The sequence below is a fragment of the Melospiza melodia genome, chromosome 1, assembly GCF_035770615.1.
Source record: "Melospiza melodia melodia isolate bMelMel2 chromosome 1, bMelMel2.pri, whole genome shotgun sequence".
In the NCBI taxonomy this organism is placed as follows: Eukaryota; Metazoa; Chordata; class Aves; order Passeriformes; family Passerellidae; genus Melospiza; species Melospiza melodia.
The window spans coordinates 83,727,785-83,753,641 of NC_086194.1; the positions used below are offsets into that span (position 1 = coordinate 83,727,785).

General features: G+C 39.8%; 2 protein-coding genes across 2 annotated transcripts in view; one reads left to right on the forward strand and one right to left on the reverse strand.

Moving 5' to 3' along the window:
• The window catches only part of RNF144B (ring finger protein 144B), a 90,915-nt gene extending 88,735 nt beyond the window's left edge, over positions 1–2,180 (reverse strand). The window contains exon 1 of the mRNA XM_063160051.1: positions 2,156–2,180. The gene's annotated coding sequence lies outside the window, so the exon portion shown is untranslated. The remainder of the gene's footprint in view (positions 1–2,155) is intronic.
• A 5,625-nt stretch (positions 2,181–7,805) lies between these two features.
• DEK (DEK proto-oncogene) lies at positions 7,806–25,029 on the forward strand. Its single transcript, XM_063159935.1, has 11 exons — positions 7,806–8,011; positions 9,671–9,820; positions 11,480–11,581; positions 12,090–12,199; positions 14,037–14,131; positions 15,563–15,683; positions 16,648–16,830; positions 18,639–18,771; positions 21,038–21,186; positions 22,467–22,535; positions 23,498–25,029. Exons 2-11 carry the CDS (start codon positions 9,682–9,684, stop codon positions 23,507–23,509), a joined length of 1,113 nt encoding a protein of 370 aa, XP_063016005.1. The 5' UTR covers positions 7,806–8,011; positions 9,671–9,681; the 3' UTR covers positions 23,510–25,029.
• The last annotated feature ends 828 nt before the right edge of the window (positions 25,030–25,857 follow it).

Here is a 25,857-nt window from a genome sequence, read left to right on the forward strand (position 1 = left end):
TATGTTTTTTCATAACCATTACTGCATATGGATACCTCTTGGAATTACGTAACGTGTGCATGTCAGTGCAAATCTATCATGCTCCAAACTCAAAATAAAACATACCAATTAAAGTTTACTTGGAAAAATGATAAATGAAAAAGCAACAGGGTGGAGAAATAGTGACAGAAGCAACCTTTCTAGAATGTTTAGATTAGGCTGCAGCTCTGCAAAAACTTCAGAATGTTTAATTTTCCCCTTCATGTATCAAGCAGTTGAGTCTTGCATACAAAATTAGGTATGAAAACATGTTTTCTCCAAAATCAGGATACTGCTATCAAAAGTGATACTTCAGGTAAGTGTTATAAAATTTGTTTCCACTTAAAAGTATTGTGACAACATTTAAGTAAGACTTTGACAATCCATTTCCATTCATGCATATTTGAGTATCAAATTTCTGTATAATAAATGAGGCATTTTCCCTTTACATATTTCAGTAATTTAAAATATGCCTTTCTAGGTTCTTATACTGAAACTTATCTAAATGCCCCCTTAAATATGCATTAACACAGAACAAGAACAAACCAAGACCTGACATACAAAACAGTATATCTTCTGTCCTATGTTAAATCTCTGCAGCTCTCTACAGGCTCCCAGCTGCTTTCCTTGGTGTCCTAGGCCATGGTGGAGCCAACCTCACACCAAGAAGAAGCCAGATGCAGAAACCAGTGGAGCCTCTGAAGTCCAGCCACCAAAAAGGAAAATATAAGCTTCCTATATTTAAACTGCTTCTCATTCAGGATGTCATTGCTGGAATTCTTGTAACATTTTAAAAGCCTTTCTCATCTCAACTTTGCAAGTTTATTTATGTGTGTGCACATAAAATAGTTTCCCTAAAGCCTATAGTTCTGGCATATCAGAATTTTCACTAAAAAGTCACCAGGACTGAAAGCTTATAGCTTTTAGCCATACAAAACAGCGCTGCAGTTTCTTGTCTCCACTAAAAGCATATTTGCAATCCTGCAATCCTAGTGAAGAGGGGAATTAATTAAATGGCATTATTCAATTTACATACAAATCCTGTATTAAAAACTTTAACTTGAGCTGACAAAGTTAAAAAATATGACAGAAGCTATTGAACAAATTTAGGCTTCAGTTACAGTCAGGTAAATCTGTGGTGACAGCTCTGAAACAAATAAAGTTACCATGGTGCAAAGTCTGAAGTAGCTGGGAAATGAACTTGGCCACCTAGCATTTACTTACTTCACTAAACCTAAAGCACTGCAAGGGTCAAACAATGAATAACTACATAGTTTGTGAGAAGAAACAAACAATGAATAACTACATAGTTTGTGAGAAGAAATGCCTAGAAACCCAGGATACAGAGGTGAAATAAGGATAAATGCTTTGCTTCCATACTCAACTTTATGGCTTTTGTTACTGTAAGCCAGGCCATGGATATTGCTTTAATATGCTATGAATATTTTCAGTGTAAAATTACATTCATTTAAAAATAAGGTATGATTCATATAGAATTCACATGGAATTTTAAATTAGATTGACTATTACAGCCAGATGTATAAACCTTTAAACTTCAGTTGGGATTTCTTTTTCCATATAATAAATGTAATTGTTTCAACTATGGACTAGTTGAAAGTATCCAACTAGTATCTTCCAACTAGGAAGACTTGGATACTTTAATACTTGTTTCTGCATCTAGTTTATGTATTTCATAGTAAACACCAATAGCCTGAATCTGGAAAATGTGAAATTAATCAGAGCAGCAGTCTCTTCAAGGCTAAGAAGCTTTTGTAGACTTGCACTTGCACCTTACATGTAGCAAAGCACACCTAAAAAAAAGATATGTGAAGAACAACTTAACAACTGCAAAAATTACAAAGAGTACAGGCTTAAATGAATGTTATTTAAAATAAAAATGAAACCTCAATTAGGCTTCAGAATATTACTTGTAAGAATGAAAAATGAAACCCCCACTAAATGCCATTATCCCATTATGTTAGCCCCGGAGCATACTTGCATTCCGAAGCATCCAGTCGAGAGGAACCCCACGCAAATCCCAAAGCAAACTTCAGTTAAACTTTAAAAGTTCACCTCTTTCGCATAAGATAACGCAATTAACACACATGCCTCGAGCTAGCAATCACCTCCTCTTCACCTGAAAGGCGGGGGTGGAGAAGCTTCGGGGGAAGGCGGGAAGGGCTCAGCTCCCTTCCCCGCGCTCGCAGGTGCCGGGCGGCGCCTACCCGGGTCCCTGCGGGAGCAGCGCGGTGCCGCCGCTGGGAGCGCAGCGCCTCCCGCTGCCGGGCCGCTGCGGGGCCCCCGAGCCCCGGCTGCCGCTCCCTGCCCCTGCCCGCCCGCGGGTTTCTCCTGGGCGCGGGAAGGCGGCCGGGGAGCTGCTGCGAGCCCCCGGGCAGCGCTCGGCCCCTGCCGCCCTCGCAGCCGCTCTCCGCGTCGCGCATCGGCCTCCCGGCCCGGGGGCTGGCGGCGAGCGCGGGCACCGCGGGGCTCCGGCCGCCCAGGCCGCTGCCGGTGGCGGCCCCGGGCGTGCAGCTGCAGGCGGTGCCGCCGCCGCCGCCTCCCACAAAGGACAAATTCATTTTCCACGTCCCGAGCGCGGCGGCGGAAAGGCTCGGGGCCGGGTGGGTCCCACCGCTACCGGGCGGCTGCGGGGGGAGGACCTCGCTCGGGAAAGAAAAGCCTCTTGTCTTCTGGACAGCGTGGAATTATATCATGTCAGGAAGACAAGTTATTACCATGATCACCTTAAATTATTAGAAAGCCACAGTGTTTTCCTTTTTGTCATCTTTGGTTCTTCGGTGTTTTCTTTTTTTTTGTTTAAATAGAGGTTGCCAATACCTACATACAATGCATGTGGAAAACCACCAGTTTGTCATACCGCTTGATGGTCTAAGTGTAAACTCCTTCTAGTGCAACGTAGTAATGGCCTCAGCGATGTTTTCCATTTACAGTAAGTTCAAAAATGTGTAATTGTAAATGAATTGTGCAAATACCTATGGACTTGCCAAGTAGAAATTTGCAGACTCAAACCTTTAAGGCATAAATGAATGGATAGTGTTTCTTTTTCCAAAGTGTGGGTTCCATAACATTTGCATAGCTTGCTGGCACATCCAGGCACTATTCATTGCAACGCTCTCCCAAGGTAGCGGGAGGCTGGTAACTGAGTGAGCATTCACTGCAGGTCAGATTCTGTCCTTGCCATGCTTTGCTCTGGAAACCATCCTGAGCACAGCTCGATAGTGAGAAGTGGGTGGGACACTAAGGCAAGGGCCCTTTTACACCCCTCTCCTTGGTGTCAACAGCAGAGTTCTTTAGGGCTGTCACCTATGGGAGCTACAGGTCGTCTGTGCACAGCTCCCAGGCTCTTCCTTCTAAATACTGCAACTAGCAGTAGATCGGAGTATTGCATAGAACACAGAAAGACATGCATGCTTTGACTGAACACAGAGTTGTAGGTCTTCCCAAACACACACAAAGTGGTAATTTTCAAACCCTGCAAAGTAAGATTTGACTTTGTGGTAAGTGGAAGGTAAACAGAAATCCCCACACAGAGCTCAGTCTGACAAAACATCAATGTTGTTATTAGACACAGATGAAAAATGTGCCTTCATACCCTCCTGTACATCTCTGATGTTTCTTTGTACTTTACAATTTTGCAGAATCTTGCACATACTTACCCTGAATCATGGCACAAAAAGAGATTTCTAAAGTACAGTGAAACAGTTTGGATTGACTTCACACTGATTACGCATTTCATGTTTGCAAGTATTTGTATTTACAGGGACAGCTCTTTAAGCTTCTTAAGGATCAGGCATGACAAGCCTGATGATAGATGCAACAGCCTGCTAAAATTCTGAAACACTTAGATGGGGTATAAAAAAGAAAATTAATGTAGGATGCAGGACCCCCTTAGGAAACACTGTGCAAATTGAGTCTTCTTATCAGTCAATAAAAGTAAAACACCTTGCACAAATATGCAAACCTGAAGAGTCTCAGCTTCTGCTATTGATCACATCACAACTTAACTGCATACTACCCAAATAGTTTTCAAGTTCTTGTCTTTTAAATTGTATTAATTAGCACAATTATTGGTTCATATTTAGATTCCTGCTTTCAACAGCAATTAAATAACCCTTAGATTCAAAACCACACACTGCTCCTAATGGTAATAAGATGTACTTGGCATTTGAACAGAATTTTCTCAGAATTTCACAGGCCAGGCATTTTGACATTTCTAGGAAACCTTGTCACATGACTGTTAGAAAAACCCTGAAGTGTGGACACACACACATATATATTTAAATTACTCATAGGAACACAAAAGCTACAGTACCTACATTACTAGAAAAGTAGCATCCCATCATTTGCTGCTGTGGTATTTTACTCTATGGATAAAAATCCAAATGAGAGGTACTTGGTGTCTACTTTGATGCAGGGCACTTTCTCTGTGCAATCCACAGATGACCTTGCTGCAGTTTTGCCCACAGACTTGCCAGTTTCTGTGCTGATGGCAGGACACTGCAGGAAACAGGTCATTTTGAAAACAAAATAAATGCAACCCTGGGGGACTTTGTAAAGGGAAGCCTACATTTCTGCTCCCAAAAGCTTCTCATACATTGTTTTATGCTCTATACTGAGAGCCAATAAACGTTGTTTGCTAATACAAGCTGCTCCCAACTAACTGAAAAGAGCTGTTTTTATTAATTAACAGCCACTGGTGACCATGTTTAAAACTGCACTGATTGGTGCACTTCAACATAAAATACAAGCTTGTAATGTATGCTGAAACATGAAGCTGCCCCTTTTTACAGCCCCCTCACAGCAGTTTTCACCATTTAATGCTACTGAGCTATGATGTCTAAGAAACATACCCTTTGACATCTAAAAGTGAGCCCCAGATACCTCCAGGAGAACAGTGTTTCACAGAACTGGCCTCTGCAGATGGAGCTAGATGTCAAAACTCAGTGTGTCCTTAACATTAGGACTCTGACAGTAGAGAAGCACACTCTCTGTGGTGGAATAAGAAGAGCAGGTTATAGGAAGCAACTCTTAAGAACCACTTAAAATTACTTATCCCCTTCTAATTCGTCCTTCTTCCAGGATTAAGGCTTTTAGGTTGCATTTAGAACCTTTCATTAAACTGTCTAAACTCCTGAGATAATGCTAATATTTTATACCAATACCATTATCACATCTAGGTGTTTCAAATCTCAACTGAATAATATAATTAAGTGAACTTCCTCAGACTGGGAGAAGACAGCGATATAGAAGTGTTGATACAGCATATCATCCCAAAGCAGTATATTGAGAATCAGCATTCTTACTTATACTCAAAATGAGAAGACAAACCAGTTTCAAACTATTTTCTTGAATTTAGAAATTTCCGTTTAAAACATATCTGGTTTTTTTTTCAAATTGGTCCCCTCCTTCTCCTAAATTATAGCTTTGAAGATTTTTTTTGTGAAGTCTTCTTAATCCATATTGTCTCAGTTTATCTGGGAATGCAACAACCAATTATTAAACTGTTGACAGAGTACTGAAATGACTCCATAAAGCTGTAAATCAAAAAAATACTATGAAGGGCAGCGAAGGTTTCAAAAAACACAATCAAGAGAAGTTATCATAGCTGTTGAAGTTCTGCCAGAGGAATCTATGACAAAATGAAATTTACCTGCGCCAAGTATATAAGTTCCTAAAATAGTGGATTTGGTTTATGTTTTAGGGTCTGTCAGCTACTAAAGTGGCATGACTTCACTAAGAGGATCAATGAAACCATTATCTTCTATTTCTCCTCAAGATGAAGGTGCATCTAATGTGGTATGTGTAGAATATCAATATACATAATTCAGTTAGGCAAATCATCTCCATTGGGTAAATACATCCCTCTTTACAAAATGATGATCTAATTTATCATCACAACCCGAAGCACAGCCTTTGGATGTTTTCTGTCACAATTCTGAATTAATCCAAACTTATTCATCTTACAGGAAGTAGTTTGTTGTCTTCAAACATCTGTCTCATGCCATTTGTGTAGCCCATGGCTCAATTATATTTTTGTCTCATTATTGTGTGTTAACAATAAGCTTGTCTAATTACAAATTGTTGGTAAATAATTTACATTTTCCCTTCTAAAATGACCACCATCTGTGATTGCACCAGCTTTTAAAATAAGGAATCTGCATCTCTCTTGCCTAAATTGGGCGGTGATTAATATACGCTCCCCAGACTCTCCTTTTGTACACAGCATATAAATTGTAGTATTTCCTAATATCTTTATCCTACAGGTTGCCCAGAGCAGCTGTGGATGCCTCATCCCTGGCAGTGTTCAAGGCCAGGTTGGATGGGGCTCTGAGCAATCTGAGCTAGTGGAAGGTGTCTCTGCCCACAGCATGGGGACTGGCACCTGATGACCTTTAAGGTCCCTTCCAACCCCATATGTTCTTTGATTCTAAATATTTTGTAGTATTTGTGTTACACGTATTTCCTGGGTTTACTACCAATTCTACAGGACTATGTTTTACATGCATCTAAGATGAAAAATTCACAGAAGTGTGACACTCTTTTCATTTCCTCTCTGTTTTACTGTCCCTTTACCTCCCAAAGAGCCATGTGCCTACAGCTCCTCACAGCAGCCAAGAAACTGCTCTTGGGATAACAGGGCTCTCAGACAAGACACCTGCACTGGCTAGTTCGGGCTGCTTTCCTACAACATACCGCCTGTGTACTCCCGACTCTTGTTGTAGGCAACGTGGACACCAGCCTGGCCTCTTCTCAGACTCCAAGATTAAATCTTAAACTTAAGAATTGAACTCGGGCCACAGCGCACTCGCAGTCCTCAGCGAGTGGGGCTGGCCCCTCGGCTCTTTCTGGGGCCGCCTGTGACCCTACATTTTGCAGGAGCAAGGAGGCGACTTGGCTCCTCAGCCGTTCCCTCCCGTTGGCCGCAACCCCCGGGCCCGCCGCGGCCCGAGCGAGGCGCGGCCGTTGCACGGCGCGGGCCCGCCCGGCGCCGCCGCCGCGGGGATGCGCGCAGGGAAGGGATCCCCCCCCCACGGAACGGCGGCATAGAACGGGAGCTTTGCGCCAGCCCCCGCGGGGAGGAGCCGCGCTGGAGTAAAACGGAGGCAGCGGGAAGAATGCCACACTCCTGAGAATTGTTCATCGTAGGCGCGCGGGAAGCAGTCACGTAGCACTGGTAGTAAAAGTAGGATACATGTGTAACACAAATACTACTAAATACTTAAGAACCTAGAACGGATTGGGTTGGAAGGGACCTTAGAGATCATCTAGTCCCAACCTGATGCGGGCAGGGACATATTCCACTAGCCCAGGTTGCTGAGAGCCCCATCCAACCTGGCCTTGGAACGCTTCCAGGGATGGGGCACCCACAGCTTCTCTGGGCAACCTGTGCCAGAGCTATTGGGAAACGCTACTGTGTATAAAAGGAAAGTATAGGGAACGTATATTAATCACTGCCCAATTTAGGCAGGATAAGAGGTACGGATTCCTTATTTTAAAGTTTTTGGGTTTTGTGGGGATTTTTTTTTTGGGTTTTTTTTAAGCCGCTACAACTACAGACGGTGCCGCTTTTAAAAGGAAAAACGCAACGCCGCGCCGCTCACACCCCCCCGCCCCTCAGCAGAAGCGCGCGCTCGCCGCCGCGCGCGGCCTGACGTCACCGCGGGCGGGTGGGCGTGACGCGCGCCCTCCCTTGCCCTCCCCGCGCCGGCGGGAACGCGGGCGCTGATTGGCCGCCGCCTTCCCGCTTCCTCCTCGCCGCCCGAGAACCCGCCATTTTGAAAACCTTGTTGATTCCGGGAGGGAGGGAAGAGGCAGAAGGAGAGGGAAAGGGCAAGAGTGGCTGCTGGCCGTAGCGCTGTGCCGCGGCTGGACGTGTGTGTGTCGCTGCGCCCGGACTCGCCTCGTCCAGCGGTAACTGCCGCCTTCAGCTGCTGCCGCCGCGCCTGAGGAGGGAGCCTGGGCTCGTGCTGAGGTGGGTCCTGCCGCCATGGCCGTAACGGCGCCCGAGAGCGGTCCCGCCTCGCCGCGCCCGGGCCGAGCGGGGACGGACTGCGACGAGGAGAAATGAAACGCGGCCGCCGCGCCGCCGGCCTCCCGTCCCGCCCCACGGACACGCCGTGTGCGGGGCGCTTGTCACCGGCGCCGCCTGCCCCCTGCCCCTGCCCGGGCTGTGTGTGCTGGGTCCCGCCGTGTCCTGCGGCGGGAGCGGGCCGGGCGCTCCTCAGCCCTCAGGCTGCAGCGGGGAGGCGGTGCCGCCTTGGCCGCCCGCGCCACCGGGCGCTGCGCGTCGCCGTCCGTTCGCCCCGGCATCCCGCGTACAGATCGGGAAGGGGGGATAGGTGTAAAGGCCTCGTGGGAAAAGCTCCAGCCCCAGACCCTCTCCCGGTAAAGGTGCATCCCAGAACCCTTTTTCCCTAAGCAAAACGTCGTCCCGAACCCCGGTGGTGGAAAGCTAAGAAGTCTCTTAACTTTCTCCCTTCAGTTCCCATTGAAAGGGAAGGGAAAGTCAGCTTGTAGTGCTTCTCTTGCTTTTACTCATGCCTTCAAGTAAAATGAAAATGCCAGATTACTGAAGTGACAGATTATTTACTACAAATGAAATACTGGTAGTAATTCCTGAAGGATGTATGTTTCCCTGATGATTTAGCCAGGAAACTTTACTTTCCCCATACTATGGGTAAAAATATTAACTCATGTTCTCTGTCATTTGGAACGTGACTGGTCTCTGATACCTACTAATGCTGCACATAAGCAGCAGATTAAAATGTTACTTATTGCACCTAGCAGATAATACTGGCTCTAGTATTGCAAAAAGAAAATGGTTAATTGTGTGAAATTCTGTTCCAGATCTAAACGGTGAAAATTTTTGAAAGCTAGAATTTAAAAAAAGGAAACATATGGTTATCTTGCTCTGTTGGATAGATGCTTTCTGTTAGTAGGGAAATGGTATATGTGTAACTAAGATATTTTAAAGTTTACACATAGGCCATTTCAGATGTTAAGAAAAGACTCTTGAATATGTGAAGTATGAAGCATTTATTCTTTTTTGCTCTAGATCTGTAAATTAAAACCAGGAAGTATTTCTATGCCTAAAGATGCAGCAGCTGTCTGGGTTATGAAAGCAGTGTTAATTCTTTCCTGAATTGCTTGCAAGTTATTTTTTTTAAATGTTTCTGTTCCCATTTCCCGTCTAAATAAGTAACTTGTTTAAGTTACTAGGAGACTTGTATGCATAGTTAACCATGATCAAGAATAAGTATTAAATTTAGAGGAGGGTGCAGTAAAATTGGGATATCTTAAAACACTGCAGTTTTTAATAGATATCAGTATCAGCTGCTTTGAGTGGGTGTTTCCGAATGCTTCACAAAAGCAGCTTGAAGACTTGTGTGTGAATAGAATTTATAACCTTTTGGAGTGTTCTTAACCAGACTAATTGCAGAATGGGTGGCAGCTTGTTCTGAAAAGTTGTGTGTATTGTGTGTATGCAAACACCTCAGTGATTAGGGAATGTGAACAGTCACAGTACCAGCACACTGCTTCTGCTGCACAAGGAGATCATTTTTGAAAGCAAGATTCCTGTGTTTCTTATGGATGTTGTTCTGTTGATGGTTTCCCCTGACTCTTTCTACAGAAGCCTATACCATGTCTTCTGTTGACTCATCAAAAGAAGATACAATGTCGTCAGAAAAAACAGACGAGAAACAGCCTGAAACTGAAAACAAAGCTGAGGAAAGTGATGAAGATGAAGAAGAGGAAGAGGAGGAAGAGGAAGAAGAAAAGGGTACTTTTTTTTCCATTTAATAAGTTGTTCTTTAATGAATGCCAAGCTATTGAATGCAGTGTCCTGTCTCTGGCTAATTGTACTGCTATTGAGGAGATTCCATGGTGCATCTGTCTCATGTGTCATCATAGCTTCCCAGTAGTCTATAGCAGGCAGTGATTTCTCTCAGAAAAGACTTAAGGAATTGCCAGTATCCTGGACTTCTGTACCAGGGATTTTTTCGTTGATGTGTAAATTTTTCAATGATTATAGTAGGTAGTGTCCCTTATCAGATTATTTTTTTGCCCGTAACGCTCTGAAGAGATCTGTGTTTGCAAAAGAGAAACTTGTAAGTGTGCAGTAGTTTTGAAAACAACACAAATGTCTTTGCTTAACTAGAGTGAATTAATTTTTTGGGTATCCAAATTTAATTATGTTGGGTCAGCGGAAATTCTTTTAGACTAATTTTGGTAATAAAAAATTGTGGCAATATGAAAGGATGAGCAAGCAAGGCAAGTTTTTTGTTGTGGCATGTAATTGAAGATAGTCAAGGAGAACAAAACAAGATGAAGGAACTACTATGCAAAAATGTTAATTTCTATTGTGAACTCTCCAGGCATCTGTTTTCAAAAGGAAAGCATTCATGGAAATAGAGCTGTAATGTGGCACAGTAAAAACCAAGTCACTCATGCTCTTGGATCCTTGAAAGAGATGCAGTTTGTCTTTAGGAAAGGTAGTAGAAGGAAAACAGGTTTGGAAAACAGTGAAGTAATTAGCGTTGGATTTTCAGGAAAAAAATCTTTTTGCTCTGGTTTTCATTATGTTCATACAAGTTTTGAAGCTACTTTTAGATGTTAAAGCCAGGACAGCCCATCTGTTTAGCTCTAAGGATAGAGTTATTTGAGGGCAAGTGTTTTAGTATGAAATGTTTAAATGAAGCTTTAGCTTTTTCTTCAGAGTGGTATTAAATGAGTGATGTGCAGGGTGTATGTAAAACAATCCAAATGTATTCATTAGTAAGCACTACCAGAATTACTGGGAATAATACTCTTGTTGTATTTGTGACACCTGTTATTGTGCCCTGCAGTGTGCTTCTCTGTGTAGTACAGTCCCACTGCACTTGTGCTTCTCCCTCCCCTGCTGAAATGTGTCGTTTCTCCAGTCCAGTAGTGGGAAACAAATCTGTATGCAGGCATCCTTGACTCTGCTTTTGCCCATTTGGTAGTAGTATTCTTCTTCAGAGTGCTTTGTGTGGAGCTGTGTGTGTACTGACTGCAGCATCCATGGAGAATGTGTAAACAGGGTCATTTTGTACCTGAAAAAGGCAGTGAAAGGAGAGAGGGATGGGTTTCTGAATACACCTAGTCCTGCAGTCTTCATCATGCTGAAGTTACCTTTAGGAAATGTCTAAACGTAATGTAAAGTTACCTTTAGTCTTGTTTTCAAGGTTACCTTGGGTACAAGATTGTGGTGAAGAGCTAGAGAGGCTTCTAGTTATGTACATGAAGCTCCATAGAATCATGTTGGCTTATTAGCCAAAGGTCAGAAAGTGTCATGGTACCTGCTAATATCATCATCTGGTTTTGATTTGCTATTTCAAAGAGTCAATGTTGTGTTGCCTGTCACTTCACTCAGATCTGCAATGAAGAATATTGTGTTTAAGGAAGCTTTCTTTTGCAGAGAAGAGCCTCATTGTTGAAGGAAAAAGGGAGAAGAAGAAGGTTGACCGACTGACCATGCAAGTGTCCTCACTGCAGAAGGAACCTTTTACAATTACACCGGGTAAGCTTGACTTCTCACACACGAACTGTGAGCGTTAGAAATGAGAATGAAAACTCTAAAAAGATGAAATTACTAATTTGTTGTAGGTGAGACCTAGTTTATGAGTCGTGATCCTTCTTAAAACAATAAGGCTATTATATGAAAACCCTCTTTTATTCTGTAGCATCAGTTTAAACTGTAAAAGTTACATGACATTTGAGCTTACTTGGAATAGGACCTTTGGTGCCTCACCACTACTAACAAAGGCAAGAACAGCCAGAATATAAAGAAATGCCAAATTCTTGTACCCAGATCTAAGTAGTATCAAGTAAGGCAGGTGAAGAGCCTGTCAGGATGCCGAACTGATAGGAAAAGGCCTGCTTAATATTTGACCTATTATAATGTCTACTGCTGGTTTTAAGCAACTTCTTTGCTTAAAAAAAAAAAAAAAAGATAGAAACTTTAAGTTATAAACTTATAGGTAAATACGAATGTGATGGAATAGCATAAATGATTTTAATTGTTTCAGGTAAAGGACAAAAACTCTGTGAAATTGAGAGGATACAGTTCTTTCTGAGTAAAAAGAAGACAGATGAACTTAGGAACCTGCACAAACTCCTCTACAACAGGCCAGGCACTGTAAGAATTTCAATCTTGTATATCCATTAGTTCTCACGTATAGTGAAAATGTTCGTAGTGCAGTTTTTTACACTTGCACATATTGATTGATTGATTTCTTAAGTGTTATTTATTACAAGCTACTTAGAAAATGGGTATTTGCAGGACCAGTTAAGTAAGTCTCCTCCTTTTAACTCCTATAAAATCTCTTCTGTAAAAATCCTGTGGCAGGGTGTACTAAATCAAAAGTCTCTTGAATGTAGATTGGATTTTTTTTTAATGGGGGAATCGTGGATTACCTTACAAGGATGAGTTGGAAATAATTTATGGTTCACATGCTAAAAGATGCTGACATGCAGATAACACTCAAAATACTCTATGTATTAATACATTGCTGCTTATCTACTATTTTTCTCTTTGTTTGTACTAAGCAGTTGAAAGCTAAAGGTGATAAAAATCACTATTAGGATTTTATATATAACAGTTTTCCTAAGATAATTACAATATTATATCATCCATTTTGTGTTTAAGGGTGACACTTAAAATATAATGGCAAGTCTTTCTTGGAGTGGTTTATGTATCACTGATTGTGCCTATACTTTCAGAGTAAATATGACCCATTTTCCTTGCTAATGGAGGCAAAATGTGAAATTGAGGCAGATTTACATGTACTATTTCTATACATTTACTATAATTATTGGAACTTATTTTAAAATACCTTTGTGTATTTTGGAGACTTGAACAGCTAGCATAGAAACCAGAAGTTGAATATTACTAGTACACTTGTGTGCCAGCTCTAATTCTCAGACCAATGCTTCCAATGCAATGTTTGTTTAAATGGCAAAGAATGATCTGTTGCCATAAGGATTCAAAAAAAGAATATATCAGTATGGTTTCAGTCAAAACTATATTTAATCAGAGTTTTTGGGAACTCAGAATGCTGTTTAATATAATGAAGGTCAGATCTTGTTTCATATGCACATATTTGTGTGTGCTTTTAATTGTAATTAACACTTTTATTAAAATGTACTAGTATCACCTGCAAATTTTCTTAAGGTGCTGAACAAAGCTCTTTGGAAAAGGAGCTCAGCTTTGGTAAAATTATAAACTAATGGAGTAACAGCAGAAACAAAATTTGTAAAAGCATTGAAAGCTATTGATAGTGTTATAAAGATCTCAGAAGATGGAGAGATCTGGGGTTGCTTTTTAACAGCTTTGGGGGTTATTTTGCAAAAGGAGATGAAGTGAAAACAAAACTTAAATACACTTCTGATCTTGATGGGAGCAATTTTCCCATTATAAGGGTTGTTGCAATGAAAGTTCAACCCAGATCAGACGTCAGGTGTAATGGTAGAAGTTGTAGATTGGGTGGTACATAAATGCAAAAATTGGTCCTACTAGTAAGAGGTTCAAAAATACAGTCATGGTCCTATGTAAGACTTCAGAATAGCTAGTAAAGTAAATCTGCTTCAGCAGATTGTGGAATAAAAAATAAAATTCCCTATTTTGTAACAAATTACGTGATACAAAGCATGCAACAAGCTTCATGATGTTGTAGTTTTGCAAACCTGTAAATCATCGTGCAGTACATTTTAAATGAGCTTGAAATGGCAGGTTGCTTTGTCTAGTAAGTTATTAAAAGTACCACAGTCACAAGAAGTTGAACTTAATTGTTGTAGTTTGTCTGTCATGAGATGAGTAAAGGCATAATCCATGTATGTTATAACTTGAAAGGTGTAGCTCTGTCAACAGAAAACAAAATGTTAGGACATTTTTTGTATGAGAGGTTAACAAATGTCATTTGATGAAATCTTTTAAACTGCTTGCAATGAAAAGTAATCTGTGTGCTCTGTTCTAGGTTGCATCCCTGAAGAAGAATGTGGGTCAGTTCAGTGGGTTTCCATTTGAAAAAGGAAGTGACCAATATAAAAAGAAGGAAGAAATGTTAAAAAAGTAATGATCTCTTGATAGTTAACATAGCTTGACTCATGTTTTGCACTCTATATTTTTCCTTTTTTTTCTTCTACAATTTTACTTGAGATTAAAGTTGAAGTATAAGCCTGGTGGCTGTTTAGTAGAGCTCTACAATTTTTTTTCTAAGTTCATTTTAATCACACAAACTGATCTCTTAAGACAGCTTAAAATGTATTAAAAGTTATATTGTGAACATTTTATTCATAAGTCCTACATTCCTAACTTTAACTATTGCATACTAACTATTAGATTCTTCTGCCAAGTTGAGAGGAAGGCATTTCCCTGGGGCAAGCATAGTGTTGTGAACATATTGTACTTTATTCATGGTGCAAACCTGCATCCTTCTATGCCTCAAAATCTTCCTCCTTCAGAACCAAAGCCATTTCTGCTTATTATATATGAAATATACTAGAATTGCCATAGCAGCTAGTCTCAGAAACTTTTTTTTTTTGTTACTGGCTCCCTTCTTAAGTTGCTTTTCCATCAACTGGAGAAGCTGCTGCAACTTAGTTTTCACTGTCCTGAAAGGGTTTTAAATGCCCTTGCATATTTGTGTAGCTAGTTGTAACAAATGAAAGAACTAGTAACATCTACACAATATATTCTAAAACTTAGGAGTTTTTTAGTGCCTGTTTGCTGATAGTGGAAAGCTTCCAGAATTTGGAATGTTTAAATTTTTCTTCCTCAGATACGCAGTTTTCCAGGACTATGGTTTGTCAAATACATGGGAATCTAAAAGATAAACTCTACCTCCTGATGGGAGTTTTGACCATTTCCCAAAGTTTAATTGGCTAATTCCCCTTATCAAAAAAGAGGCTGCAAAATAAAGTAGTTTTGCACAATTTTTTTCATATTTTCCATATGAAACGACTGCTAGCAGCAAATATTCTGAAACCTGGTTGCTTTGGGTTGCATGTGAAGGTGCAGAGCCCTGTGTGCTTGCCTTACTGTGATAGCTTCTGCTGCTGTTTGTAGCTGTGTAGAACACAAACTGTTAATCAGTTTCTTAATTTGTTTTGCCTCTGTGGTTGATTTCTGCCCAGTCTTTACACTTGCATGTCATATTTTAGCAGCATTGAACAAGATGAGCAAAGGTCAATATCTACTTTGCAGAACCTTACTATTCAGGCTGTAGATCATAAAGAATGTAATACTTTCTTTACTGTGATTCCTTAATTTTTTTAATATCCTGTTATACAGACATAGAGATTTGGGAATTCTGTTTTCTTTTGCTTTATCTAATATAGTGGTGATTCTTTGCTTGACCATAGATAAGACTGGAAGTGTAGTTGACTGTGTATATATATTGTCAGGTGGCCGACACAAACCAGACAGCAGCTTCTAGCAGTCAGATGTTGATTGTTTAGTATGTGATACTGAATCTTTTCTTTTTTTTTTTTTTCCCTACAGATTTAGAAATGCAATGTTGAAAAGTATCTGTGAAGTTCTTGACTTGGAAAGATCAGGAGTCAATAGTGAGCTTGTAACCAGAATATTAAACTTCCTTATGCATCCAAAATCTTCGGGCAAGGTGAGATACAGGTTGTTATGCTTGCTTTTATAGCTCTGTTCTGATAGAAAATGTATCTGTTCTCTATTGCTCATTGTTTGCTTGTTTCCAGTGATAATACAATTTCTGTTCTAACTTACTGAAGGAGGAATGACTTGTTGAGAGAGAGTAGTTCTACTACTGCAGGCATCCATAATGGGGTGAGGGCCTAAATAGAAATTCTGTTTACATATGGCAGTTCCCATTACACACTGATAGTGCACAGAGTGTGAGTTCAACACATGGAGCTAATTAGGATATCCATTCCCAAATACCAGTTAGCCTCTGCTTTGTGGGTGGAGGAGAATAGATACATGAAAGGACAGGAAAATCAAGCTTTGGATGTTACCTGTGTTTGCTGTATTTAGCACATGTATGTTATCACATCTGGACATCCCCAAATGGAATTTGTTGCAGGGTGCAAAACCAGTGCACTAGACAGAGTGTCACTGCCAAGACTGCTAGACTTCAAACACTGGGAGGTGATGTGAATAAGGGGTCAGCAAGCTGCTTTAGAGACACAGAGTTGCAGAAAATGCAGGTTTGCATAAGATGTGACAAAATTCTTGCCTTTAAGTCTTCTGAGTTCTCAGCTGACTTGTTACCTGAACAAAAGGCTTGTTTTACGGATTGGTAGGTAAAAGAGCAATCTAGAAGTAACTTTTTTTGCTTCCCTCTCTAACGCCCAGTCTTTGAAGATTTGTTTGCTTAGGGAAGTGGTGCACTCAGCTTAGAACTGAAATTTCATTTTGCTCAAATCTGTCTCAATAGTGAATATTTGCTTGCTGCAAAATATTATGACTTAAGTGTACATAAAATAGTCCTGGGTTGTGTTTAGACACCTCCATATTTGTTTACTATTCTTTGATGTGATTGGAAAGTATTTATCTTTTTTAAATTCACTTTTGTATTCTTACTTGGATTACACACATCTCTTGTCTCTCAGCCATTGCCAAAGTCCAAAAAACCACAAAGCAAAGGTGGTAAAAAAGAGCGCACTAGCTCTGGAGCAACAAGAAAAGCGAAACGTACCAAGTACCCAGAGATCTTGTCAGATGAATCCAGTAGTGAAGAAGATGAAAAAAAGGAAAAGGATGAGTCTTCAGAAGAAAAAGAAAGTGAAGATGAGGTAATGAGTTGTTTTGTTTGTTTTCAACATTATGTCACTGCTATGAATTGGTTACTCTTGGAACACAGAGTTGGGAAGCAAGTGATATTTAACTGAAAGAACAGGGAACGCATCTGCAATTTAGAAGAGGTTTTCTTAAATTCTGAGTGTGTTGAATTTAGAGAATCATTTAGATAAAAGGCAAAAGTTCTGGTTCTTGTGTGTATGTATGCACCTTATAAAACCATTTCCTATGTGTCATTTTGGGGCAGCCAGGATTGCTAATTAATTGATTGTATTTCTTATATCATCTTGTGATGATTTCATTATAATTTCATAATTCAGTGTTTGATTTGATACCTAGGAATTAACTTTGAGTTCAGTAGGAGTCATTGACCTACCTGACTACACTGGTTTGGGATCTTGTTTCCATATTCCTTCTGGATTTTGTATATTAAACTCTCTCTTCAGGTTTTGTCTTAAAGTAGACAACATAGTAGACGGCCTTTGAAAGATCCCTGCAATCTCTGAAGTGTCTCAATCTCATTGTATTCTGTGTTTTTTGTAAACTTTCTGCATACTGGATGAGAAGCATCAAATCATGGAATAGTTGGGGTTGGAAGAAACCTTTAAAGGTCATCTAGTCCTGCAGTGGGCAGAGACATCAGCTGGATCAGGTTTCCTCATTCAACCTGGCCTGGAATGTTTCCAAGGATGGGCATTCACAACCTCTCTGGGCAACCTGTTTCGGTGTTTCGCCACCTCATTGCAAAAGAAATTCTTCCTTATTTCTCCCCTAAATCAACCCTCCTTCAGTTTAAAACCATTATGCCTTATCAGGCCCCTGCAACAAAGTGCAATTAGTCAAACTGCTGGTGTCCAGGAAAGTTCTTTATGGAAGCTATGGAACCCTTGGCTGTCATATATGGCCACTGTTCACTTGAGTTACATTCTCTGTTGCAAGTGTGACAGGCTGTTAGGTTAATAGCCTGAGCTATAGGAAATAGTAGCAATCTTTTGTTGAAAGGCAGTTCATGTAACTTAACAGTTTGTTTTGTTGGGGTCATTTTGATTGGTGTTGGGTTTAATGTTAAAAGGAAATGTTCAATAAAATTCCTATGCCTCCAGGGAACAACCTTAATTCTTATTGTGCCTTTTTCTTTATTTATAAATGGCAAATTGAAAGAGGGCTGAAATATTAAAGGTTGACATATGTGTTAATTTCTTCAGGAAAACAGGGTTTCTGCTGTGAGGAGAGGAATATCTTTTTCAGAGGCAGTTGTTGCCATATTTCCAAGAACTCAGTTATTTTTTAAAAAACCCCAAAAATCTAAAACCCTCCAAACAAACAAAATCCTAACAAACAAAAAGGTCTAACAGTAAACTCCATTGATCTAACTGGGTCGTCTTTGCCTTCTTTCAAAAGGTGAGAGTTAGGTATGTCTGCAATGGCTGAGTGGATTGAAGTCTTCAGAAAGTGGAAGTTTAGGTGCATGGAATAAAAAGCCTAATTATTTCAAAAGCACTGCTTTGTCAGATTAGTTTGAAAATAGGGCTTGATGAAATGGAAGATACCTATTTTTACAGCTTTAAGATAGCAGAATTTCTAAAAAGAGTTAGGTTTATGACAGCTTTTGATATACTAGAGTTGGAAGGATGTAGGCAGTGTTTTGCTGCACCAGCTCTGTTGGAAACTTAGGCATGGAGTGGCTGGAGTTAATTGTCCTTAGAGTGGAAAATTCTCCTTTCTGGAAAAGAGGTATGGATTGTTGAAGTAATACGCATGACTTTAATTTTCTTTTTTTTTTTTTTTTTTTTTTTTTTTGTAGCCCCCAAGAAAAGTATCTAAAAGAGAAAAATCTAAAAAGACACCTTCTAAAACCAAGAAAGCTGTGAAAGGTGCAAATGTCAAGAAGGCAGACAGCAGCACTACTAAGAAAAACCAGAACAGTTCTAGAAAAGGTAAATGCTTTAAATCTTTCAGCATACATTGCCCTGTAGCTTAACTGGCATGCTTATTAGAAAGCAAGCTTTTGCACCTTAGTGTGAAAGAAAATGGAATTTGGTAAATTGTTGGTTTTTTACTTGATGTTTCCTTCCTTGAAACAGTAATTTAAAAAGCTGTTGGTTTGGATATATTTCATGCCTTTCCTGCTGTCATGCTGCTGAGCATGTGTATGGTTTTTATTTGCATATAAACTGAAAGTATCAGCCAAGTTCTCTATTTTGCTGGAAGAATCATTGGTAAAGTTCTGTTTGGGCCTCTGTATTGTCTTTATGCGAGTCTTATAATTGATCCAGTGGTGTGTATCCCATGTGTGTGTCTTTGGTTCAGCAGCTTGATACAAGTGTTTTGTTAACATAGAAATTGTTTTCTCCATGCATCCTGTTGCAGTTGATTTTCTCATATCTCAGGATGTGCATAAAGGGTATACAGACATTGAGTTTCTTAATAACTCTAGAAAGATTGCAGTAGTGAGGGCAGGGTTGTCTTGCCAAGCAGTTTGCCAAAAAGGGCCCGGCCAGGGGCAGATGGTTCTTGCAGACAGCTCCTGGAGGCCATTCAGCAATGGGCACTCCTGATAAGGAGCACTGACAGCACTCGGGGCTCTCTCAGCAAGCGTGGGGCAGTGGCTCAGGGAAGGGACTGGCACCCTGCTCTGCACCTGTGAGCTGGCCCTGGCAGCAGGGTCCAGCTGTGGGCAGGCATGGACATCATGGAGTGAGTCCAGTGGAGGGGCACCAAGATGGTGAGGGGGCTGGAGCACAGGGTGGAGGAGGGAAGGCAGAGAGAGCTGGGCCCGTTCAGGCTGCAGAAGAGATGGGTGAAGGGAGATCATCCTGCAGCCTGCACCTCCCAAATGGGAGAGGATGGGGAAGGCAGGGCCAGGCTCTGCTTGGAGGCGCACAGGGACAGGATGGGAGGCAACAGGCCCAGGCTGCCACCAGGGGCTCTGCAGTTATTTGTTAGGGGAGAAACTTCACCATGTGGGTGGTCCCAGAAATGGGGCCTGGAGGAGCAGGGGAATCCTCAGTGGTGGAGATGTTTGGACATCAGCCTGGCAGGGGCCCGAGTAACCAGCTCCATGCTGGCCCTGTCCCAAGTAGCAGCTTTGCTACCAGATGATCTCCCGAGGTCCTTTTCCACCCTAAATTCTCCGACACTCTGCGATAGCAGCCAGGTCTGTCGCAGTTGTAGTGTGAGTTACTGATGCAGTTTATATCCATACTGCAAAATACTTCCTTTAATGCTGCCCCTGGCATATACATGCTACAGCACAAGCTTCAGCTCACATTAGTTCCCCTTCTTGTCAGTGCTTTGCTGAAAGGTGCAGGTGAGCTCTTGGATACAGAATGATGCTCAATTTCTTTCATTGCCTTATTTCTCAGCAGAGTAACTGGCCTGTGCTGAACTCAGTGTGTTTTCAGTTTGACTTCTAACTGTGGCTGTGTTGTGTGTGTACCCCTTATTTTGTCATCAGCATATATATTTACACACAAATGTTATATATGTGTTTATCCTGTAAGTTATGTAGTATATTTGTAATTTCTTATTTACTCCTCCTGGATTTCTGTTTCCAGTTTAAGTAGGTCATTCTGTACGGTCATTATCTAGTTGGTTTGGCAGCTGCTCTGAATTTTGTCTTGTTGGCAGTAGAGGAACTGAGTGGATGTTGAAGTCATTCAGTCTAATTCATTTTCTGCTGGAAAAGATTGTATTAGTGTCCTGTGCCCCTTCACTTAATTTCATTTACGAAGTTTTCCCTGTTTGTTCTCTTCTCATGGTGCTTTCTGATAGTAAGTTGGCAGAATTACATCGCAAAATGAGAAGAGCCTAGTGTGCAACACTGCTAGGGGAAAAGAAGAAATATAAACTCCTTTTTAAAGGAAATAGTTACTTTTTATTTTCTTAGGGCCATAATGCCTGAAATAGAATTGTCGTAATAAGTCTCTTTCATTACTTTGGTACATGAAATTAGTCCCATACCTTTTAGAGTTCTTATTGATTTGTAAACTGATGGTTCATCAGTAATTACACAGATTCATAAATAAATGCAGTACTGATGGCATTAGCTTTGTTTTTAAGTGGATAGTCTAGCAAGATGTCTATTTTAAAGGAAAACATCTGGATTGGATGTTTGTTGGAAGTTCTGATGGCTTCTCTTTCTAAGGAAGAAAACAGACAAACTGAAAACCTATTACAATGCAATTTTTTCTTCATATTTAGAAAGCGAGTCTGAGGATAGTTCAGATGATGAACCTTTGATTAAAAAACTGAAGAAACCGCCCACAGATGAAGAACTGAAGGAAACTGTTAAGAATTTGTTGGCCAATGCAAATTTGGAGGAGGTTACAATGAAACAAATCTGCAAGGAAGTAAGTACAATTTTGCAGTCTCTTTATAGGTCGTGGATTGTTTGTGGACTGATTTTGATCATCATGTCAGAAATGAAGGCTTGTACTCTTCTGTTGTTTCAAAACTAAATAGCTTTGCATTGGTTTATTTACTTGCTGATAGCTATAACAATGAGAGCTTTTTTTAGATATGCAACACTGATATCAGCATTTAAATGGAAATGTTAAAATTAGCTACCTGGGATGTAGCAGTATGACCTCCAAAGCAAGTGCCATGTGTGACAGTGCAAATATCTGACATGTTTAGACAGTGCAGCAGCTTTGCTGCTGTCCATAGGGGAGGGCTGTCCCCTGTGCTCTGTGCATTTCTGCTGCTCACCTTGCACACTCCTCCTTCATGTGTTCTCTTTATAAGTCCGTTCAGCTGTCTCTTATCAGCATCTATCAGAATAGTTCTCAGCTGAGTTAGTGAGTTGAATCAATTCAGCAAGAAATCCATTGGTTGTCAGAACAGGTGGGAACCATGTGGCCAGAAAAGGGAAGGGTGGGGAGAAGTGACGAAAACACAAACAGTTACCTTTATATTTTCTGGTCAACTCACACGTTTGGTTTTCCTGGGAATTTCAAGATGTTGTCTTGAGAAAACTAAACCAGAAGCTATGAGAAAACTCTATGTAACTTTTTTTCATATTTATAGTCATTCTAGAAGTCTGAAATTTGGCATGCTGAAATAAAATACTCTGAACTGGTTGTCAGTGTTGGCACCTGGTTTTTGTTTGTTTGGTCCTCTCCCACACTGTTAACCAAAGAGTAATTGTACAATAGCACTCAAATATTTTGACTCTTCTCAAAGTCTCTTGAAAGGATCAGTTTTACTTATTATCAAATACCAAGGCTTATTTATTTTTCATTAGTTGTTTGCCTTCCTACACTAATGCAGGGCTATCTGACTACTTAAGAGAGCATTTAAAACAAAAAATGGAGAATTCTTACTTCTCCATTTTTGTGTGACGTGGCAAGCTAGGCATTTCAATTTGATGTGAAAAATTATAGTACCAGTTCAGTCAGTGACCAAACATAAAAGAGTACATGCATTTAAATCTTTGTGTGGTCAAAACAAAGACAGGAAAATAAGCTTGTGTCTTCCCCTAATTAACAGAGAGCATTTTAGCAGTTATGGTACTAGATGTACCAACATAGGTTTTTGCCCTAATTTCAATTAAGCCTCTTCTACTCATACCATCTATTGAATGAAAGTAATTTGAGGTTTATGTTTTTGTTTTGTTTTTACTTTTCTTTAGGTGTATGAAAAATATCCTAGTTACGATTTATCTGACAGAAAAGACTTCATTAAAAAAACAGTCAAAGAGGTAAAGACTTTATCATTTTGAAAATACTCTGGGTTGGGGTGGGTTTTTTTTCCTTCAGCTTGGCATGGCATCCTCTTACACCAGTTTTAATAGCTTTTTGTATAATATTGAAAGTTTTGTGCTCACCTAAACCTTTGATGTTTTGGTTCAGCCTGCAGAAGAGATGAATGAAGGGGGATCATCCTTGTGTTTCCCTCTTTAAAAAATAATTGCTTCAGATTTTCTTAGCATGCCACTACTGCTCTTATGTATTTGTTTGGTGAGCATAACTAGAATTAAGGTTATCACAGTTTCTAATGACCTGTACTCCAAAAGCTCTGAATTTGCTTTAAATTACAGCCTTGGCTACAAGATGCACTCTAATTCAGGCTCTGGCCACGTACATTCATAGATAACACATGAGGTTGTACAAGCTCAGCAGACCTGTCAGATAAGGCAAAAGAGAATAAGGACAGATAGCTTTTCTCTGTCCTGGTGGTACAGTTATGGTAACTGGTGGTAGGGTTATGATGGTGTTGCCTTTGAGTTTGCTGTGCTGAAGATCAGGCCTTATCTACTGTACTTATGATGGAGGGTTTATTGTCCAATCTGAGCTTTGTAATTTGTAAAAAAAAAAAAATTGTATTTCATTACTTTTGCTTGCCCTGAAACGGAACCATAGAAGTGAGGTTCACTTAGTGTAGTTAATAAAGTAACTTCATTTTCTTGTGGCTTCACTCAGAGATGTTGATACATGGCTATTTAGAATTGTTATGTCTGTCTTGTGCATAGACCAGCAAGATAGTGTCCTGTGTCACTATCAGCAAAGGCATGAGAGAGCAATTTGTCTGCTCTAGGGATGTTTTTGGGTTTTTTGTGATAGCAAAAGGAGACTGTATTTTCATGATAATTTGATACAAAAGGAGACATTATATATTTTTGCATTGATAAAAGGGAGAAAACTAATGCACTTCTCTTTTCAGTTGATTTCATGATCTGATTTGACTGAGGGAAATGAAGATTCCCGGGTTTTTGTTTCCATGGATTTGAAGATCTGATAGGCACCAGCAAAAGGAATGTGTCTTACCCTTGTATTTTTAGTCAGATCTAATTCTGCTGATCTAATGTTAAGAGTGTTAATGTAAATTGCTTTGTGTGGTTTTTTTTGTTGTTAAACAGAACTGCATTTGATGCAATTTTTTAGTTGAACATACTTAAGTTTCATGCATGGCAATAAATGTTCCCTTTTTATAGTTTTGTACATTTTGAATTGCATTGTATAACTAGATTCATTAGAGGTTCATTAGAGCCATCATAGCTTTTTAGCGTGGATTACCAGCGTACAGGAGATTTTAAAATTTACTAAGATGAAAGCTGCTTATCTACACATATACATGCAGAGACTGGAATATTGCAGTATTGGTTACAAAGATATTTTGGATACATATTAATTCTAAAATAAGAAGAGTTAGTCACATATTAATCTCTTTTATATTCTGATACATTCTACAGATACAGAATTATTCTGAACCTACATTACAGTCTTGCATGTGTAGGCACTGAAAGAACTCTCACAGCATGGTAACTAATTGGCAGATAGATGTTATTTTTGTACTTTCAAAAGGCTTTTTGTTGTGTATATAAAGTTATTTCAAATTTCTTTTGTGCAAATCAGTTTTTTAATCTTGATATCTTTGAATTTATGACATGAAATGTCAGTGTTCAGCAGTGAGGCAGTAATAACAAGTGGTGTGCAGAAGTTTCATGAAAATGAGCTGAGGTTTCATGATGTTTGTCTCCTCTTACCTTGTACAAAAACGAAACTGTAGGTTTATACCTGAAGTTTAACTTTATACAGAGACTATGGACATTGTTTCAATGTCTTGGAAGTAGTAAATAAAATCCCTCCAAAGGCAATAGGAAAATTTCTAGCATCTCACAAGTGGGTATCCAAGATACACAGCTGGAGGCTTGATAGCTTTGGAAATCCACAGTAGGGCTTCCAAATCGGATAGCACTGATGTGAACATGTGTTTAACCTCTCTCCTGTGTGGGAAAGCTTTTCTGAACCTGACCTTCATTGCCTCAGCATGAACAATGGTACTTGTAAGCCTGCAGTCTTTAACTGTGGCTGGCAGCTTTTAGGATCAAAGCAAACTCTGTCCATAAGTTTTTGTTTAGGTTTTCTCCATACACCTTGTTTTTAATATGGGAAGTCCTACTCTTAAAATCATGCAACTAAGAGCTGCCAGAATGGGGACGGCCATTCACACCGTGAGTGCAGAATCCCTCTGACTAGTATTGCTGGAAAGACAAAGTGTATTTTTTTGAATTTTATTATTGTACAGTTGAGAAATAAGGGTTCATAAATTATCTAAATTCCAAAAATGTTCAGCCACTTAGACTGTTGATCTTACACAGACTTTTGAATTTCTTTGCTTGTAATCATTTATAATAAGGCTGAATGTAATGGGGATTTTTTGTATTCAATAAATGTCTTTCACAAAAATATAAATCAGTTTTACTCTAACATTTGCTTACATGTATAGTAAAAAAAACCTATACAGGAACATGGTTGGTTGTCTTTATCTCATATTGGCTTTTCTACTTTAGAAGACACTATTGCTGAAATGTATGTCCTTGCACCAGAATTTTATATCTTCTGTGAAGTTGGTTTGTTTTGTTTTGATTTTTATGTGGGTTTTTGTCTCTAACTGTCTCAGCAAAAAGAACACTTTTAAATTTGCAGTTTAAAACATCAAAAATTTTCAAGTCAGTCTTAAGAGCAGAAATTTACTTGTATTAAGTGTTGGTGTTTTACAAATAATTGAACTGCCTTTTGAGTTTTATGTAAATGTACTAGCCAGTTTTAATTATATGGGTCAGGAAGTGTTTTTATGATTCACAACTCCAAAGTATAAATATTTTTTTTTAATCATTTAAATTATAATGAAAATTTAGAAAAGGATAGCACACTTCTATTTATTGTCTATATGCAATAGTTGCCACTTTGGAATTGCACAGATGGAATGGAAATGGACTTGACATTCTTCAAGTGCTTTGTTTAAATCTTTTAACAACTCAGTGTTAGTCCTCAACGGAGAAGAGGACTGCCTGTTTCCTTGCTAATCCATCCCAGTCTGGCTGCAGCTGATACAGGATTCCGTTTCTTTCTGCAGCTGGGAGAAAGGCTGCAAGGTAGTGTTAAAAGGTAAATAAAATATCCTGCTTATCCTGATGCTCTTGGATTAGAAGCACATCTGATCAAGGATCTAAATCCCTTTCACACACACTCATAAAAATAGAAATGGGTTAACTGGATAAAAGATAACTGAATAAATTG

Coding starts and splice junctions, on each gene's coding strand:
- DEK (XM_063159935.1), top strand. CDS start 9,682: ATGTCTTCTGTTGACTCATCAAAAGAAGATACAATGTCGTCAGAAAAA. Junction 9,821..11,479: donor GGAAGAGGAAGAAGAAAAGG/GTACTTTTTTTT, acceptor TTTCTTTTGCAG/AGAAGAGCCTCATTGTTGAA. Junction 18,772..21,037: donor CCAGAACAGTTCTAGAAAAG/GTAAATGCTTTA, acceptor CTTCATATTTAG/AAAGCGAGTCTGAGGATAGT.